Source organism: Solanum tuberosum, unplaced genomic scaffold, assembly GCF_000226075.1.
Source record: "Solanum tuberosum cultivar DM 1-3 516 R44 unplaced genomic scaffold, SolTub_3.0 scf00147, whole genome shotgun sequence".
Lineage (NCBI taxonomy): Eukaryota > Viridiplantae > Streptophyta > Magnoliopsida > Solanales > Solanaceae > Solanum > Solanum tuberosum.
Window position 1 is genome coordinate 1,007,074 of NW_006239070.1, and position 20,273 is coordinate 1,027,346.

Here is a 20,273-nt window from a genome sequence, read left to right on the forward strand (position 1 = left end):
GTCCGTGAGTCGGGACTTAGCCAATTTTCTGAGCTGGGTCTGGGAGGGGTTGCAGTGGTGAACCACGGACCACCAGCACGGGCCGTGGTCTGACCTACGGTCCGTGGATGGTGACCGTAAGTTGCACCTTCAACTTTTCGAAATCTGTATTCTTGGTCTGTTTCGAATACGGGGTGTTACATGTCACCTACTAGCTTAGTTAAGTCAAGCAAGCATCTCACTTATTTTATTTCATTTTTCTAAAATATTAATCCCTTTTACTTTAACTTAGCTACTTAACTTTCAACTTTAAGCTCAATTACCACCTTACTGTCTCGAGTTTAAATACTTCTGTTGGAGTTAACTTGCGTACCACATGCTGAAACGTGCAAGCCATCACATCACCTTCCAAGCTAGTTTAAACCAACACCAACCATATAAGAAACATGGTTCATCACCTATACTATAAGGATATGTCAAGTATCACAAGAATAGAACAAGCATATGCATAATACGGGTTGTTACAAAAACGACATTCATGAATTTGAGGTCGTGATTAATAATCAGGATTACCGTAATAAAATTGATGTTAATAATCTCGATTATCTCAATTTTAGTGAAAATGATACATGTTCAGAGGTCCAGGGATTAGAAGAAATTGTGGATACCATTGGAGAAAACAATGTTGATGATGAAATTAAAGATGATATAATACATCCCGAACCAGTTATGCATAATGTCTCGACGCCAGTCTATACCCCAGTCGAGACACGATACCTAGGACTATAAATGATCTCGGGCTAACCCTTGACTTAATATATCATGCATATCATACAAAATATTACGGGAGCTGAAACATATGGTTAATAAAGAATTAATAACTCCATGTGACTACATTACTAATGTCTGAATAAAGCCTTTACTACTTTAGAATGAAAATATAAGCTTGCCAGGACATGACCCCCTACTACCTCAAAATAAAGACAACATAAGGAAAATAGTTAAAGTCTAAAACAATGGAGTCTCCAAATGAAGAGGACTCACCAGAAGCTAAATGGAAGTACTGCAACCTCACTAGCCACGAATTTGAGTGCGAATATTGGGATCTACATCATAAAAAGATGCAGCGCAAAGAAATATATGCGTCAGTACGTAGAATGTGTTGAGTAAGTAAGGGGGGACACTGTCATATTCAATTAAAGAATCATACACAAGATAGTGAAATAAGATTTCCAAGATCATATATATAGTAAAAGTTTTGAAGAGAAAACAGTTAGAGTCCATGATCAAGTATCATAAAAATCTCTTTTCAAAAGTACATATGCATATAGGTGAGTCATTTTCAATAGTCTTGCATAATCATATACATAAAATAACATACTTAAAATGAACCATATAGACCTAAAAACATATCATAAAATTTGCATAATTAGGGAGTTTCTTATAACCGACATACATCATATGAGCTCATGATGTCCAACAGCTAACCCAGTTGGGAATGCTGCCCTATACCTTGCTAGAGTATAAGACCATATCATATCTATGTGGATCCACTAATCTGAGCCTCTCAGGGTCAGAAGGTCAACCGACAAAGCGGGTAATATAATCCTACGTTGGCGCCTAGTTATGGGACTTGGGTTTTCTAAACCCGCATCCTCGCAGTACTAAATAATCCTCCCAAAACAATATATATTCATATAATGCTCATAGGTATGAAAACCATTTATCGTCTTGAATTATATATGAGGCTAAGCTCAAAAGTCATATCTTAAGATAACCTGTATTTCGGTTGTAATTCATATGATGCTTGTTTTCATGCTTAAAATCCATAAGAGTTTGAATGACCATAAAAATCATGCTAAATTAGTACCATAAGGTTTGAAAATAAAAGTGAAACAATGAAAAACATAGTTTACTGAAGAAAGATCATAATTTCATAAAAGCCCTTACAATAATCATGTGAAATTATTGAGAACCAAAATACTTTAAGCATGAGAGCGAAGGAACACTCTCATTGAAGTCTTACATACCTTAACTTTGAAGTTTGAGGAAGAATCGGGATTGAAATCTCTAAAATTCTTGTAGGTCTGGTTCTTCGAAGTGTTGGGAAGGAAAAAGAAGGAGAAAAGTTTATCGTAACTTATCAAATCTGAACGAATAAGGGTTTTGGGAGAGGTTAATATGGTTAGGGTTTTGGGATGAGGAAAGGAAGAAAACACCCATCGTAGAATGTGAAAAGAAGAGAAAACTATAAGAATTTTTGGAAGCGAGCGCAGCCGCACAGCTGAAGCCTTAATCGCGTGGCACTTCGCGCACACCTAGTAGTAGCACTGCCTTTGCCGCACGGTCGCGCGGCGGACGTTCACTCCACGCGCTGGTTCGTGTAGACTACGTAGTGCCTAAGAAAATGGGCATAACTTTTAGCACATAACTTGGATTGACGAACAGTCAAAAACATATGAAAGAAGACTTCAAGGCCTTTTATTTGCTGGCCTTTTATTTAGTTGGTATTACGCTACAAAAAATCTTTATATTTTAGGAGGTGTGATTGATTGAAGTTGATCATTGAATGAACTTACACGAAAAACTTAATTGTTAGGAACTTGTCAACTTGACTTTGTGCTAAAGGTTCATTATTACCTTAACTCACATCTAAAACACTTTTAATACTTAGAAATGGACTTTAACATATATGAACAAGTAGTATATTATCCGACCCAAGTTGATACACTTACGACAACCTAGTCGAATTCTAAGAATAGAGTTATGAGGTGTTACACATAAGGAAACAATTATCGTGTCTAGAACTCTTCACAATTTTTGGATGCAGTTCGAGAAGACAACATCAGGACATTTGGATGCAATAGAAAGTTAGAAAAGAACTTCAACTAAATTTAAATTTTAACTAAAGACACTAGAATCATATTTCACTAAATTGTCTTAGATAATTTTGTAACTTTAAAGAATTATTAATTTGTAATATTAATGGGACCATATATTTATATAGGGTATTTTGAAAGTATATTATCTTATCGAAATTGGTATTTTTTTCACTGGCCCAAGTCAGGACTCGAAGAAAAATATTATGTTATAGAGTTTATTAATTTATTGAGTAATAATTTAGAGAGGTTCTACTATAGTTTGTTGGTAATCTCTTACTAATTATGCACATATTTTTTAAATCTTATTATTGATGTAGTTATAATTAAAAATCATAGACAATTAAATTGATAGTTACTTTCTATTCCTTAATTTGTCTAATTCATATCAATTTGAATTAATGATGCTTTAATATTGATTTTATAAGATTGTCTTCAATTCCTTGAGATGTTTTCTTAAACATTTGAAGATTAAACTAAATAGATTATCAAATAATTAAATTTAGAAAAATATGTCAACTTTGAATGTATTCTAAATGTAGCAATCACTATAATATTGGTTTTTGTATTTAAAAGTTTTATGAAATATTATATAAATACAAAAAAAAAATGATACTCAAATTGGCATATTCAATGAAGTGAAGTTTTAATTTTATTTTTGAACACTTTTAGAATAATTTTAATAGTTTATGTAACAGTTGAGTCATATTGGAAAAGTTTTCAAAAGTATAACCAATAAGAGAGATTTAAACATTTGTGTTGTTATGTAACGTACAATAATTTATATATGTTTATTCTTGTCTTGCAAAATATTACAAGAAATGTTATACTGAGAATAAAATATATATAAAAAAATTAAATAAATGTAATACAGATTTCTAAATTTTGGATTTAGGTCATCCATTCTATTGAGCCACCCCTGATTATAGGTTCCTGATTCAAATTCATTTAAGTTACTAAATTTTTTAAGGTGCATGAAAATTGGTCCACACACAATAATTATCCAAAAACTAAAGTCACTGAGTTCTAAATTAATAGTTTATTAATATTCAATACATCTTTTAACACAAATACATCATTTGGACCAAAAGTTAACTCAATACCACACATTCAATTACAATATCAGAAATCACAATATACAAAACCACTCAGTAACGGAATAAAAGAGCAAAAATGATATATAGAGACGGTGGAAAGGAATTATCGGAAAAACCTCACCGGTATGTATGACAGAAGAGCGGTGATGGATGAGTTGCCGGAGAAGTCGTCGATGGGTATGTATGACGGAAGAGTGGCACGTTCTTTATCCATGTTGATGGGTTGCGCGAGCAATTACTAATATACCCTCCTTTAGGTCATAATTTTGATTTTGATATTGTTTTAAAAGTTTTTAGGTAAAATAATTGTTGAATATTTTCATGATAATATAATAAACCGGCTTTAATATTTGCTCATATATTTCTCATTTCTTAATCTTACAAGGAAAATATTACATTATTATATGATATTTGTAATACTTAACAAATTTTCAGTCATACTCTAATAATTTCTAAAAAGATTTCCACTTTACTCAAAAGATATCCCTAGGGTGGAATCAAAAGTTTAATTTTATGAATTCTAAAATAAAACTTCAAGTATTAATAACTGAGTTCTAAATTTGATATTTTTACCTATTTAATAATTTTGTAAACATACATACATGTTTAAGAAAAACTTTGAGTTTGATCGAACCCGTATCCGAACTTATACTTTCACCCATGTTTTCTAGATGGAGAATGGTATGATATACTCCTCAACTTTGTCATTTAGAGCTAATATATCCCTTATTATGAAAGTAGCTCATATATACCCCAATTTTACACAAATGACTCATACATACTCTTTTCCTCCAAAGTGAGAGAAAAAATTAATTTTAAATTATTTTTTTATTAAAAAACAATTCATGTAGGCGTATATTTGAACATTTTCACAATTTTTTTTAAAATTCAACGGCTAATTTGAATTTATTATTTTGATGGTCAAATTTATTTACTTTTCACTTATTTTCTTATAAAATTTATTATATATGCCCCCAAAAAATTTACAAATATAAAAATTAAATTACAATATAGCCCCAAAAAGTTAGTTTTATATTTTTCTCTCTTTTTTTCATTCACATATCTTTTTTTGTATTTCTCTTATTTTTACATTAAAGAATGAAAGAAAAAATGAAATAAAAATAAGAAACTAAAATAATAATAATCAAAGATCAAATACATGATTTTTTTAACATCGAAAACGTGGATTGGATTGGTGTATACACCTGGTGCGGGTAAGTTTTACCTGTGAAAAAGATCAAATACATGATTTTTTTAAAATTATTAAAAATTAAAAAAATATAATTTTATTACTTTTATAACGGTAGAGATATATGTGAACTATTTTTACAAGCGTAAGGGGCATATGTAAGCCAATTTTGCAAACGTAAGGATATATGTGAGTCACTCTTGTAACAAGAGGTATATCAAGTTTAGACAAAGTTAAGGGTTATATTCCGTTTCTAGATAGTAGACCAAAAGGTCCTTGCAAGAGAAACTAAAAAAAAAAAGCTTATTTAACAAAGTTAAGCTTATTTTACTGAACGTACGGCAAAAATTTATACAATTTACCCTATATGCAGGTGGGAACTGCCTTTATACCAATTTCATGTCAATCAGAAATGTAAAGTTTGTTTAATGTGAAAGAATATTACAAGTACTGTGAAATCGAGAAAGTCGTGAAGATAGACATAATAAATAGATAGACACGTTAACTTGGTCTCGAAACTCAACTAACAACTAAACACTCACATCTAGACACCTCAACTCGTCTCCATTGTATCTGTTGAACACTTCAACTAACAATGTGCACCCATGGCAGCATTGATTGTCCATGAGACATGGTAGGGACGAGTTGGAGTGTTCAGTTGTCAGTTAAGGCCAAGTTTGAGTGTTTGTTTATGTATTTTGCCTAGAAAATAATGTGAAGAGAGCTTTGACAAACAGATACAGAAAGTGGAAAACCTGTATATATAGTAATTCATAATTATCTTGTTACAAAGGTCCCCATGAAAACCCGGGGAGCTTTTCTAGCTCTAACCTGGGACTACATGTCTTATCGGGTGCTCTTTCAACAGGCCCCGTTGATCCAAAGTGCAAATATTGTTGTACAGTTAGACCTCTTTATAACAATCATGTTTTCTATGGAATCGACTTTTTTGCTTGAGTTATATTATATGTTCCCTATAACAGCATTTTGCAACAACAACCAAAAAACTATCGGGACAAAAATGATGTTGTTATAGAGAGGTTTGACTGTACAAGCATGCATTGGAAGACAGATGAAGAGCTAAGCTATCTCTGAATGAGAGGTATGAGCTTTCCTCTGTATATGTGGGCTCATACCTGAAGTTTGGCACTCTCGGTTTACTCGTGAACATCGCGAACATGGATTTAATGGTGATGAACTTGGGGATTGATATTCGTATCCCTTTGAGACGATTGCTGGTGATCTTGAATATGTCTTTGGGGATCGTGTTGGAGAAGACATTGGCGATGAATGTATTCTATTAACTCTAGCTGGTGAAGATCTTGGTGAGTCGTCGATCAGTTTCTCTGCATAAACAATTTAAAATTAGACTCATGTTTGGATGTCCTCAGACACTAACTATTCAACTGAGATTAAAACATCAGACTGATTGAGAAACAAGTGACAAAATAAAACCTACCCCCTCCGTTTCAATTTGTTTGTTTAACTTTCCTTTTTTAGCCTGTTTCAAAAAGAATGTCACTTTACTTATTGGTAAATTCCACGTATCTTTAGTTTAAGAACACAAAATTCAAAAGTCTTATTTACTTTCTAAAATTCCGAGCCAAGTCAAAACCAGACAAAAAAATTGAAACGGGGGAGTGTTTCTTATTTCTTCCTCCTTTTTTGTGTATGTTTGGGGGGTGGGGGTGGTTAGTAGAAGAGCTAACCTGGTATAGTGCTAGTCTTTGTGTCCTGCACTTTGTTACGCGATGAATCTTTCTTGACTGCTGTCTTTTGGTTGATGGACTTGGATGCAGTTTTCTCGTGATTCTCGGATGACATTGAAATTTGATTAGAATCAGGAACTTTCTTATCTACAATGTTGAATAACTTTTGGTTTATTCTCCTGGTTCTCAAACTTTTCCTTTGCATCTCCTCGCCATGAAGTGGTTTGTCATTGGCAGCTAATGACTTTTTCCGATCTAAAGTCTTTGAACGTCGTAATTTCTGATCATCAGATGAATGTTTCTTCTCATGAGCCTCTGAACTGATTAGTTTCTGATCAACTGATTCATTTTTCTTTTCTTGAGTCTCAGAACTAGTCGGTTTCTGATCATAAGATAAATTTTTCTTCTCTGAAATCGGAGGAGATACCACATTTTGCTCAGCTGATTTCTTCGTCTCTGTAGTCCGTGGAGATACTAAATTTGGCTCAGCTGATTTCTTCGTCTCTGTAGTCCGTGGAGATACTAAATTTGGCTCAGCTGATTTCTTCGTCTCTGTAGTCCGTGGAGATACTAAATTTGGCTCAGCTGATTTCTTCGTCTCTGTAGTCCGTGGAGATACTAAATTTGGCTCAGCTGATTTCTTCGTCTCTGTAGTCCGTGGAGATACTAAATTTGGCTCAGCTGATTTCTTCGTCTCTGTAGTCCGTGGAGATACTAAATTTGGCTCAGCTGATTTCTTCGTCTCTGTAGTCCGTGGAGATACTAAATTTGGCTCAGCTGATTTCTTCGTCTCTGTAGTCCGTGGAGATACTAAATTTGGCTCAGCTGATTTCTTCGTCTCTGTAGTCCGTGGAGATACTAAATTTGGCTCAGCTGATTTCTTCGTCTCTGTAGTCCGTGGAGATACTAAATTTGGCTCAGCTGATTTCTTCGTCTCTGTAGTCCGTGGAGATACTAAATTTGGCTCAGCTGATTTCTTCGTCTCTGTAGTCCGTGGAGATACTAAATTTGGCTCAGCTGATTTCTTCGTCTCTGTAGTCCGTGGAGATACTAAATTTTGTTCAGCTGGTTTCATCTCCTCTGAAGTCGGTGGAGATGCTAAATTTTGTGCAGTAGCTATGCTTGATGAAGGTTTTTCATCAGCTGCTTTTGGAGACATTGCCTTCTCTTGGTTGGCTAAAAATTTGAGTCTTTGGTTCTTGCTAATCGATGAAATGATCTTTTTCTCTAGTGTGTCAATGCGTGGTGACCTATTAACTATTGGTGATGATACTGCTCCTTTCCTGTCCGGACTATCAGCAAAGAAAAGTGTTTCATCTGCTGTTGCCACAGACGAGAATCTCCTCTCCGGACTCTCAGAACCAACTGATGTTTGATCGAATAAGAGAAGCCTTCTATGTGGTATCTCGGAGATAGCTGACCTCTGATCAAACAATCTTGAATCTTTCCTGTCAATTATCTCAGAGCAAACTGACCTTCCATCACTCGGTGCAAGAAAGAGATCATCCATCGCAGACAATTGCCCGTCATCACTCAGCAATGATGCTCTCCTATGGACTGAAAAACCATCATTTGATGGATCCCAGTTCTTTCCAAAAATCTTCTCTTTCTCAATGAGCCGGTAAGCAAACATTTGAAAAGGAATCTGTGATACCGGGGTCAAACTCGTGCTCTCCTCTTCAGCAAACTTCTTCGAGTAGCTAGCCTCAATATCACAGTAGTCTACAAGTGGAGGGGCAGTTTCAGGCTGGCCATGTTCTGGATTTATGACAAGGACCTTCTTGATGTAACGTAAAATCCTGCATAGAGACGAGAAACGTGGACGAAGATTTGGATTGGCATGCCAACATCTTCTTGTTAAGTTCACAAGGTATTTAGGTGAAGGATATGGGAAGAGAGGCCTCTCCCCTGCTCTGATATTCCGCACGACTTTCTCCCCTTGCAAATGTCCTTCGTCAAACGGAACTTTCCCTGTCAAAATTTGGAAACAAATCATTCCGAAGCTATAGACATCAGCTTTCTCTGTGTACTTGTAGGCACACTTGCTTCCTGGTTTTTCTTGTTCAGCAAGAACTTCCGGGGCAAACCATATAACGGAATCAGCTGCATTGTGGCTGGCAGTCTTATAAGTACTTTTGATTGAAGTTAAGCCGAAGCCTTTGAGTTTCGCGTGAAAATAGCTCTCTGCTGAGGAATTCCTTGCTCTAAGAAGTACATGAGACGGGTTCAATTCTCCGTGATAAATCTTTCTCGAATGTAGATACTCCATCCCTTTTGCAATCTGAAGCATAATATCAACTGCAGCAGACGTTGAAAAAGGCGGTCTCTTCCTCTGACCAGAATGATCTTTTATGTATGTCGCAAGAGTATCATTCATCAGCTCCATAACAAGGTACCCTTCTTTCCTCTCTTCATCATAAAAACCACAGTGATATTGCAGAATGTTGGAATGGGATAAAGAAAACACCAAAGAAATCTCATCATGTAACGGTTCAACCTCTCCGAAAAAGTTCCTCAGAGCAAAACTCTCTCCTAACCACTGTATCTCCTTAACATGTCCGCCCCACGACCCTAAACGTCTCTTTACATGATAATCGTTTGATCCGACTAAGATTGAACTAGGCAACAATATCTTGTTAATTGGTTCAACACCATCTAATTTCCTTAACAATAAGTCTCCAAGCCTTTGTTCATACTTCAACAAAGTTTCTGTTTTCTTTTGCCTTATCACATCGATAAGCAACCATCTATCCTCTTTCCAACAACACTCCAACCGGCTACATATTTCGCGAGTTACCAAATACTGCTTCCCAGACATCCACTGGAAAAACCTCGGATCAATCAATTCCCTGTCGTATTTCCTCATTAACGCGGTTCTCCTCTGATGCATTTCCTCCTCATCGAACCCCGAGATTTCTGCAGCAGCCTCAATAGCTTCAATAACAACAGGGAAGCAACACAGCAAGTTATGAATATGAAACTCAACACAATCTCTGTTCATATGGAGACTTATGGCTTTCCCCCACAAATCTTTAACATCCAAACAATATTTTACGTAGGATTCGCCTTCTTTAAAGATCCTATGAAGCTCTTTCATAGGCAGCTCAAGAGCTTTCCACTTTATATTACTCTCATTTAACCTTAAATTATGTTTGATTTCTTCAGAAATTGTATCAAAAGAATGAACAAACATATCAAATAGAAAACAACATTGCCTTTGATTGATTTGGATATCATTTTTCAACACCATAAGAGCCTTCAAACTCCCAACTACTTCACCAATTTGCCTAAATTGATCCATTTACCTTTTATGAGTTGCAAAAAACTTCAATACAAGAAAGACCTACAATAATAACAAAGCCACAAAAGTTAGATTAAGCTCAACTCTAAATTACTAATAAAGTGAAAATATGCAATGACAATTCTACAATTGCACCAAATCATGGAAGGCCAAGATTCAAATCCCAAAAATGCTTTTTAAAAAGTTGTTTTGATAACCATGGTGTCCGGACCAACCAGTTTTCGCGCTTGTCGACTAATGCATGAGGTAGTTGCTACCTCCTACTAGCACATGTACATTTATCATGTAACTCCGTCCATCAAGACTTGACTAGATTGGAAGTGATCATTTAGTGTTTTTGTCTCGTTTGGGATTTGACCGAACCTTGTTGGGAAAAGTCGCTCAATGCCTATACTGGTGAAATGTAGCACATGCCTGATGAAATATTTGAGGTGTACGCAAGCTGACTTGGACATCGTCGTTATTTAAAAACTTTTAAAAAAAATTAAGGAATTCTACAATTGCAATGCATAAAAGCATTAAACATTCAAGAAAAAAAAAGTTGTGCTTCTCCCCATAATTGATACTCTTATCTCTATTTTATTAAACATGTATATTAATCTATTGAACATTAAATTAAAACTATATAGAAAAAAACAAGAAATTGCATCAAATGAGGATCCATAATATCAATCTATATATCATAAAATGAACATATCCTTAACAATATTTGCCCAAATATAAGCCACTTAAAAATTAAATTGAGGTTTGAACCTTTTTCAACAAGAAAAATACTGAATTTCTATTAGGTTTTTTTTTTTTAGAATAAACCCAATAAAAATTCAGCAAGAACCCATTCTTGATCAGATCAAATCACCACCTTCTTGACAATAATAATAACCTCCAGAAAAAAAAAATTAAAAATGCTAGAGAAAAACTAACCCCATCATTTGTGTATAATTAATGATAAAGGGGTAGTTGAAACAACACCAAAAAACAAAAAAAAGTTTTTTAGGCAAAAAAATGAGAAGCTTGATCAAACTTTTTGGAAATTGTAATGATCAAAGTTGAAAGTATGAGGTTGGTAATAAAAGTGACCAAAAAAAAAGGTTGTAATTATTTTGTATTTTGCATTTCTTTTCTTAATCGTGTTTTTAGCAAACTAAAGAATAATTTTGGAATGGTTTGATTCTTTTTTAATTCTATGTTGTCATGGCCATTGAAACTTCCGTTTATTTTGGGGTGATTTAATTATTATACCAAAAAATAGGATAAAGTATTTTTCAAATTATTCATTTTATAATAAATACAAATTTAAATAACTTCAATCAAGAAAAGGAAACAATATATGTTTTCTTTGTATTTTCTATTTTTTACACAAGGATGAAGTATTATTTAAGATGGTTATTTGATAACTATCCCTTATTTATATTTAACTTTGCAGGGAATGCTTATTCTATTTATGTCATTTCCATTAATAAAACACATCTATTAAGAACAAAATAAAAAAACAATTAACATGCCTTAAACTAAAAATAATAAATAATTTGAGATACTTATTTTTACCCGATATATAATTTAAGACGGAGAAAATATTTTAATTAGCATTGGTATAAAATAAGATTTTTTACAAAGAAATATCTAATTTTTTTTTGGTTCCCCACCCGATGTCCGGTGCCCACATTGGAGCTCCGACTAAATTTGGATCGCGCTCTGCAGGGCCCATTCGGGAGTGACGCTCCCAATAGGATTTTCTCTATACCCAGGGCTCGAACCCGACAACTCTGGTCAAGGGTGAAGCACTCCCACCAGTGCACCACAACCCATGTTGGTAAATAAATATCTAATTATAATACTAATTCATCTCTAGTTTGAAATAATTACTTATCATCTCATTAATTAATAATTTCATACTAGTTTTCAAGTTAGGTACACTCCTTTAAATTTCTCTTTCATACGCTCGCTCTCTCCCCCTCTTCCTTCTCTTCCTCTCTCTCCCTCTCTTTTTACTCTGTCCCCCCTAACTATCTCTGTACGGAGTGTACATTGATGTATATAATCAAATACATTTTTTTAATATTAGATACATGTATCTTTAATTCCAGATACATTTTGAAATGTATATGCATAATGAGAGAAGTGAATGAGAAAGCAAACATATATCTTTGATATTAAAAACATGTATTTTTTTATCAAATATATTTTGAAATGCAAATACATAAGAGAGAGACAAGTGAGAGACTCAGTATATCCTAACTACATGTGAATCACGTTTGGATACATTACATCCGGAACAAACTACGTCTAATTTGATCCACATGCATTCGAGATACATGGATACGAGTATCTGACGGAAAAAAGTGATACAAAAAGTGTTTTTCTAAAGTAATATGAGCACATGTAATTAAAATCTAAACTAGCGAGATTTGTATTGTTTGTTCATTTTCATTGGGAAAACTAGATAGACAAACATTCGTATCATATTTACTAATTCTGACTACCGTTTGAAATAATTACATATTATCTCACCAAATAATAATTTGATAACAGCTTTCAAGTCAGATACACCTTGATATATATATTTGTGATATCAAATACATTAAGACAGGAAAAGACGCGATCGAGATCCCTAGATACATGCGAATCATTCTTAGATACATGTGAATCACACTAAAAACATATATCCGGGATATCAAACACCGAGTGAGACAAGTGATACAGCAGAAAGACAAGCGGGAGAGTCAAAGACATGCAAATCCACTTGAATACAATATATCTAGAACAAATTACATATAATTTTTATATATCAGAGATACATGTATACAAACACATTAAATATATGCATTCAAAATTTAAAATCTAATAAAATTCATAATATTAAAAAAAAAAAAGGAAAAATTAACAATTAAGTCATAATACCTAACATAATTAGTCAAAATAACAACACTTTAAAATATTTATTTAAAATGGCAGAATGACAATATTTTTATAAAATAATATATATTCAGATTATAGTATTTTAAATTAATTTTATTTATTTTTATAAAATAATATGTATTCAGATTTTAGTATTTTAAATTAATTTTATTTATGGAAAGAGTCCTATATTTGACCAAATTATATATCAATAACCGTTTAAAGTGAAAAAAAATAACATTAAACCTATACCATTAACCTTTTTTCATCACCATTCACGTTTCTTTCCCAACTTTTACGTTTCTTCCCCACCTTTCACGTTTCAAGTTTATCTTTCTTCAAGGTGCTAAATTGTTGTTCATCAAGAATTTTTTTTTATTGTTAAACGAAATCTATTTATTAATTCAAGCAGATTTCTCGGTTGGCAAGATAATTTCCATTATCCATTTCGATTAGTTATTTAGATTTCTTTTGATTTGTTTTCAATATCACCGTTTATGGTTTATATTTCGCATTGTACATATTACGGATTTTTCGTCAATTTTTTCGATTTTTATGAAAGTTTGTTTACATATTCATCTAATATTTATGTATTTCAATTAGTTATTTAGATTTCTTTTTGATTTGTTTTCAATATCACCATTTATGATTTATATTTCGCATTGTACATATTACGAATTTCTGTTAATATTTTCGATTTTCATGCAAGTTTGTTTACATATTCATGTAAAATTTATGTATTTTAGATTTTTAGTCGATTAAACAAATTTTTTTCGATTTTTTTCTGATTTCATTTTAATATTTCAGATTTATTAGAATCTACAAATTCATTCATATGTTATTTTGTCTGTATTTTTAATACATTTATATTTGCTTTTAGGGTTTTAGATTTGGGGAAAGCATTTGTCTGTGTTACAATGTCTGAATCAACAGTTTATTTGTGTATTCATTTTTATCTATATATCAACAAGTTTTTACATTTTTTGTTTTTTACATTGTATTTCAATCTCAATTAGTATATCAGCATGTTTGTATTTCCTTCTTAATTTGTATTCATCGTAACTGTATGCTAACAATTTTGTATTTTATTGGGTATTCATTCTGTATTTCAATCTCAATTTATATGTGAACAAGTTTTGTATTTCTCTTTTGTTTTGTATTCAACCTAATTGTATACCAACAAGTTTTGTATTTTATGTGCCTATTTTACCTTTCAAAAGTCACTTTGCATTTCAAATGAAGAGAGTATTTAATTTCTTTTGTATTCACAACTTTATATTCAATCTCACTTTTGTATTTAATAACTTGTATTTTCATCTCACTTTTTGTATTCATATATTGTTGTATTCAACATAGTTCATGATCCATTAGTTTGTAATTTTACCTTTCAAAATCACTTTGTATTTCAAAATGAAGAGAGTTTCTTTTGTATTTCACAACTTTATATTCAATCTCACTTTGTATTTATAATTTTGTATTTTCATCTCACTTTTTGTATTCATATATTGTTGTATTCAACATATACATCATGGTCGATTAGTTACATTAACTTAATGGGATACAAATTATTGTATGCATTCAAACAGAAAAAACAGCTACTAAACTAAAAAAACAATTTCATTCGTTATACATCATAATTTGGATACAAAATATCCGAAAAAAGCTATAAATCCCAATGCATACAAACATTTCACTGATTCAATCAGGAAAAAAAACACTCTTGTACTCGACATATACGAATATCTCATTCAAACAAATAAAAAAATCTAAAAAAATACCTGATTGTTTTTCGATTGTTCACTAGATGCGACAAATTTTATAGTTGTCAATTTTTGAAAAATTTATGTTTCAAAAATATGTCGTATTCAACTTGAAGAAGCTTTGAAAATTATCAGATGAATGATTCGGAAGACAAACTATATTATTTTAATTTTTTGTTTTGATGTTCTTAAGAAGAAAGCAAAAAAACGCTCGACGGAAAGATGACTATTTATGCTCTTTTTAAACGTAACTGATTTGTATTTAAAATATCTTTTACCTTTTTCAAATTTTTTCGTTCCATGATTTTTTCTGTTCTGTTATTAATTATTTGTATTCTTTCAAATTAATCAAAATAAAATAAATACATAACTAATCTCTTAACAAACTAAAATAATGAGATTTTTAATAAATAATGAAACTGTTGCTAAGGAGTCTCATTAAAATCTAAAATATTGTTGTTTTGAAAATTTTCCCAAAAAAAACTAACGTGAATCTAAGTAATTAACTCATTTATCCAATCCGCCCATCGTATTGTATAAGCCCAGACTGGACCCGATCCGACTGTAATAATCTAGAAGGAAATTGTTGTTATTGTGAGATTTAAAAGGAAACTTTTCTCAGTTCTCTCTCTATAATTTCTCTCTGCTTACGGCCCTCTTTCGAGATCTTCGTCGGAGGCTGTTCGCAGAGAGAATAATAATAATAATAATAATAATAATAATAATAATAATAATAATAATAATAATAATAATAATAATAATAATAATAATAATAATAATAATAATAATAATAATAATAATAATAATAATAATAATAATAATAATAATAATAATAATAATAATAATAATAATAATAATAATAATAATAATAATAATAATAATAATAATAATAATAATAATAATAATAATAATAATAATAATAATAATAATAATAATAATAATAATAATAATAATAATAATAATAATAATAATAATAATAATAATAATAATAATAATAATAATAATAATAATAATAATAATAATAATAATAATAATAATAATAATAATAATAATAATAATAATAATAATAATAATAATAATAATAATAATAATAATAATAATAATAATAATAATAATAATAATAATAATAATAATAATAATAATAATAATAATAATAATAATAATAATAATAATAATAATAATAATAATAATAATAATAATAATAATAATAATAATAATAATAATAATAATAATAATAATAATAATAATAATAATAATAATAATAATAATAATAATAATAATAAGAAGAAGAAGAAGAAAGGAATTGATTGAAAGAGAGATTAGCAAAATATACAAAAATGACAATGAGATCTGGAAAATTGCTTTTCAGTTTCGTTGTAGCATTTGCTTTGGTTTTCTCGGCCTTTTTTCCGGCCGTTCAGGCACAAGAAGGTTTAGCTCCGGCACCTGCTCCGGCCAGCGACGGTAAGTTTTGTTTTTTCATTTTAATTTATTAAAATGGGTGAGGATTCATGTTTCAAAAGCAATTAATGGGTAGTAATGTGTATGTATTGAATTTGAGACAGATATTATACTGGATCCGTCAAATTCATGACTGCTTGAATTTGTTTGTTTGATTAATTTGGACGCAAAATAAATCGATCAATACCGGAAGATAATATATGTTTTTTTTTTAAAAAAATGTATACATATGTTATATTGATAGGTTTGGATTTAATTTTAGTCATGTCAAAAGGAGAGCCTTGGTGGTTTGAGATGTGGAAATAGTTTCTTGCAGAAATGTAGTGTAAGGCGCTTGTGGAAATAGCCTATTGCAGAAATGTAGGGTAAGGCGGCTTAGAATAGACCCCTGTGTCTGGTCCTTCCCCAAATCTGGTGCATAGCTGGAGCTTGTGGAAATAGCCTCTTGCAGAAATGTAGGGTAAGACGGCTTATAATAGAGCCTAGTGTCCGGTCCTTCCCTGAATCTCAGGCATAGTGGGAGCTTAATGCAGGTTGCCCCTTTGTTAGTATGTTTACATTGGATATTTTCATCATAGATCTCTAAGGTCTATTGAAAACAACCTCAAACTCTCGCCCCACAAAAGTAGGAATACGGTATGCCTATACCCTACCCTCTCCAGATCCCACTTGTGGGATCGCATTGAGTTTGTTGTTGTTATAGTATGTTTACATTAGATTCAATCGGTGGCAGAGTGGGGATTCAAAAAGAATCTAAGAAAAGGCTACACTTGGATTTAAACTTGTATTTCTCTTATGTTAAGGTGATTAGAAATTTTATGCATGTCTAAGAAGTTCATCTTCATGACTTTTTGGTATTGAATCCCCTTGTTTGCATGTGGCTCTACTGCTGGTCCAATGTTTGTTGAATCTTTTAATCTTAACCCTAGGCAAATTACTCTTATTTGTAATATTGAATTAGATTGGGTATGAATGGAGCAATATGAACAGTAAGGATCCATATAAACGACTCTTAACTTGTTTGTAATTAACGCTTAGTTAGTCGTTGGAAGCTGTGTGTGTGAACTGTGAAGACAATTGGTGAAGCTGAATCCATTGCTTAGATGCCGGAGTTTCTAGTTAGTTGTTTGTTTGCATTTAGAATTTGACTATTTCTTGGTGTGATTTTGATTATGGTCGTGGATACTGGATAGATTTCAGTATGCAATAGCTTAGTGATGTGAATATGTTAGCCTTCTTTCTACTTCAACATCAACTTCTTTAGCTAACTTATTGATCCTCACCCATATTTCTCTGCCTATTAGGAGGATTATGTGGACTCATGTGATATGTTACGAACCATTTTCATTATTTGCTATATCGAACTTATATTTGAAAGTTTGGATGGGATCTCAAAGTACATAGCATAGATAACAAATTCATATTTATTGTTGAGATTCTAAGTTTTCTCTAATGAATAATTTTCTTCTTTGGATGGTAAGGAAATATCAAATCCCATGAATTCTCTTGCAAATTTTTTTCTCATTGAAATAGATAGCAGTATTTATCCATTTCTATCCAAGTTTTGGTTTGTGTTGAACATATATGTTGGTATTTGTTAACCCTATATGTTGCTCGGACTCTCTAAAACTGTCTCCACACCCGTGTTGCATCCTAAAAAATGCATTATTATTGGGGTACCCAACATATATCCGGCAACATTTTTGAAGAGTTTGAGCAATAGATTTACACCGGGATGTATAGTATAATTTGCTGCAAAATGCAAATATCTTCTTATAGTACTACTTATGGTTTCACGTGAATTAGTAGTTTTTTTGCTCAGACTTTATATTTGTATTACAATGTATATTAATTTGAGGTCGTTATAGAATCTCATAAGTTTCAAATTCTGAATCCATTTTTGTACGAAAGTATTTTAATTGATGTGTTGTAACTGTTTTGCAGGTACAACAATTGACCAAGGGATTGCATGTGTATTAATGTTGTTGGCCTTGGCAGTGACATACCTTGTTCATGCTGCTGATGTTCCTTTTTAATTAACTTCTAAAAATAATGGGTTTATTGAACATCATTGGTGTTGTGAGTGCCTAGGTTTATGGAAAATTTTACAAGGTTTTTCTTGATATCATATTGTTATTATACCTAGGACACTTATATTTAGCTATTCGTATTTAGGAACAATTTAACTTTGACGAGCATATCTTTTTTGAGGTTCCAACAATATTTATATAACACTCTTGGTTAAGCTTTTTCATTGTTCTTTGTACGGATAAAATTATCCAATACATTACGAAATCAATTGAGATACCATTTTATCCAATATGTTACGAAATTAATCGAGATGCATGCAACACACATGTACCATGTTTAAGTGTACGTGAAGATATCACAAGAAATGACATAACTTTAGATGATTAGAGAAGACATTCAAAACTAGGGAAGATAAGGTAAGTTTGTAAGATCATTTTGGCTGATGAAAGAAATTAGCTTAAGGTAAGTGTTACTCCCTTGTTTCAATTTATCTTTACTTTCTGTGTTAAAAGAATTTATTTTTTAATATTCTTTTTTACCTTTATTTACACCCCTTGTATGAACATATTTCTATATTCTTGAACTTCGTATTCAATTAAATTAAAACGCATAAAATAACTCTAAGAGAAAAAAGATGTACCAATTATGAGTCTCATGTTCAGATCCAAGGTAGAGATAAAAACACTAGGTAATCCAAACCAGGATCATCAAAGTCATACGATCCCTATACTAATGATAAATTAGTCTAGTGCATGTTAGCAAATTCAAACATCACCATTATTGAAACAGAAATTAAGGAAAAAAAAAGTACAAGATGGGCATTTTGGATTGATAAAAAATTTTGAAAAATATTTTCTTTAAAAAAGCAAGCTCCATAAAATAAGGAAAATAACGTCCCAACTGTTGCATTATCTCCTGAGTAATTTCCCTGGATAGTCACCCATGTTTGGGAAATTACCTTGGAATATCATTTATGTTTGTTTTAGGACCACAATATCACCCAACTTTACCTCTTTTCCTCAAAATATACTTACACAAAAAAATATTATATCTCTCCTAATAGGATGCCATGTCACATTATTCCTTTTTCATTATTAACATTTTTTTAAAAAAATTTAGACAACCCATATTACCTAGTAAAAAAAATTACATAGCCCAAAAATTTCTACCCTAGTTCTAGGGGATTAGGCGGCAAATCCAAATATGAGCTCCTTTGATTCTTCAAGAAAATATGTGGCTTCCTCCGATTTTTCAAGCGAGATAATGTTTTTATATGGGCACTAATGGGCAATGACACCTTTTTGTTGAGTTCAGAGCCAAAAGTGCAACTTTTTTCTTTCAAAAAACAAAAACGGCACATCAAAAAACAAATTAACCAAAAGGGCAAAATCGCTCTTGACGGAGCGATTTTGTTCTGACAAAAATTGACGCCTCTCCGCTAAAAGAAATAAAATCGCTGCCAATTTTCTCAAAAAAATATTTTTTCTTTAAAATCGCTGCTATAACAGCGTTTTTATATTAAAAAAAATTAAAATAGCAGCGATTTTGTTTAAGAAATTTAAAAAAAAAACTTTTGAAGTTAAATCGCTGCTATAATAGCGTTTTTATATAAAAAAAAATTAAAATAGCAGCGATTTTGTTTAAGAAATTAAAAAAAAAACTTTTGAAGTTAAATCGCTGCTATAGCAGTGATTTTGTTTAAGAAATTATTTTTTAAAAAAAAAAAAATCCTACCCTTACAGAGAATTTAATAAAAATTAAAACTGAAGCCAGCGATTTTCATAAAAAGCTTTTTTTTTTTTAAATCTTTACCCTTTCAGCGATTTAAATGAAAATTTTAAAAAAAAAAAAAACTGAAAATCGCTGCTTCGCCAGTGATTTTTCTTTTAAAAACTTGTTTTTTTTTAAATGGCTGCCGCTGAAAATTTATGTAATTTAAAACTTGTTCTTTATGTTTTTTTTAATTCCTTAA

General features: G+C 31.5%; 1 protein-coding gene and 1 long non-coding RNA gene across 2 annotated transcripts; one reads left to right on the forward strand and one right to left on the reverse strand.

The window, feature by feature from the left end:
• Nucleotides 1-5,927: 5,927 nt before the first annotated feature.
• LOC102588259 (uncharacterized) lies at nucleotides 5,928-10,176 on the reverse strand. Its single transcript, XM_006352194.2, has 2 exons — nucleotides 6,854-10,176; nucleotides 5,928-6,490 (listed from the first exon to the last, which is right to left on the reverse strand). Exons 1-2 carry the CDS (start codon nucleotides 10,152-10,154, stop codon nucleotides 6,225-6,227), a joined length of 3,567 nt encoding a protein of 1,188 aa, XP_006352256.2. The 5' UTR covers nucleotides 10,155-10,176; the 3' UTR covers nucleotides 5,928-6,224.
• A 5,920-nt stretch (nucleotides 10,177-16,096) lies between these two features.
• LOC102588592 (uncharacterized) lies at nucleotides 16,097-18,524 on the forward strand. Its single transcript, XR_367637.1, has 2 exons — nucleotides 16,097-16,273; nucleotides 18,215-18,524. It is a non-coding gene; the product is annotated as an uncharacterized lncRNA (long non-coding RNA).
• Nucleotides 18,525-20,273: the final 1,749 nt, after the last annotated feature.

What these genes read in the sequence shown, in the direction of transcription:
- LOC102588259 (XM_006352194.2), bottom strand. Translation starts at nt 10,154, where the DNA reads ATGGATCAATTTAGGCAAATTGGTGAAGTAGTTGGGAGTTTGAAGGCT. An exon ending in AAAGACTAGCACTATACCAG is followed by an intron (nt 6,491 to 6,853) that starts GTTAGCTCTTCT and finishes TTGTTTATGCAG; the next exon opens with AGAAACTGATCGACGACTCA.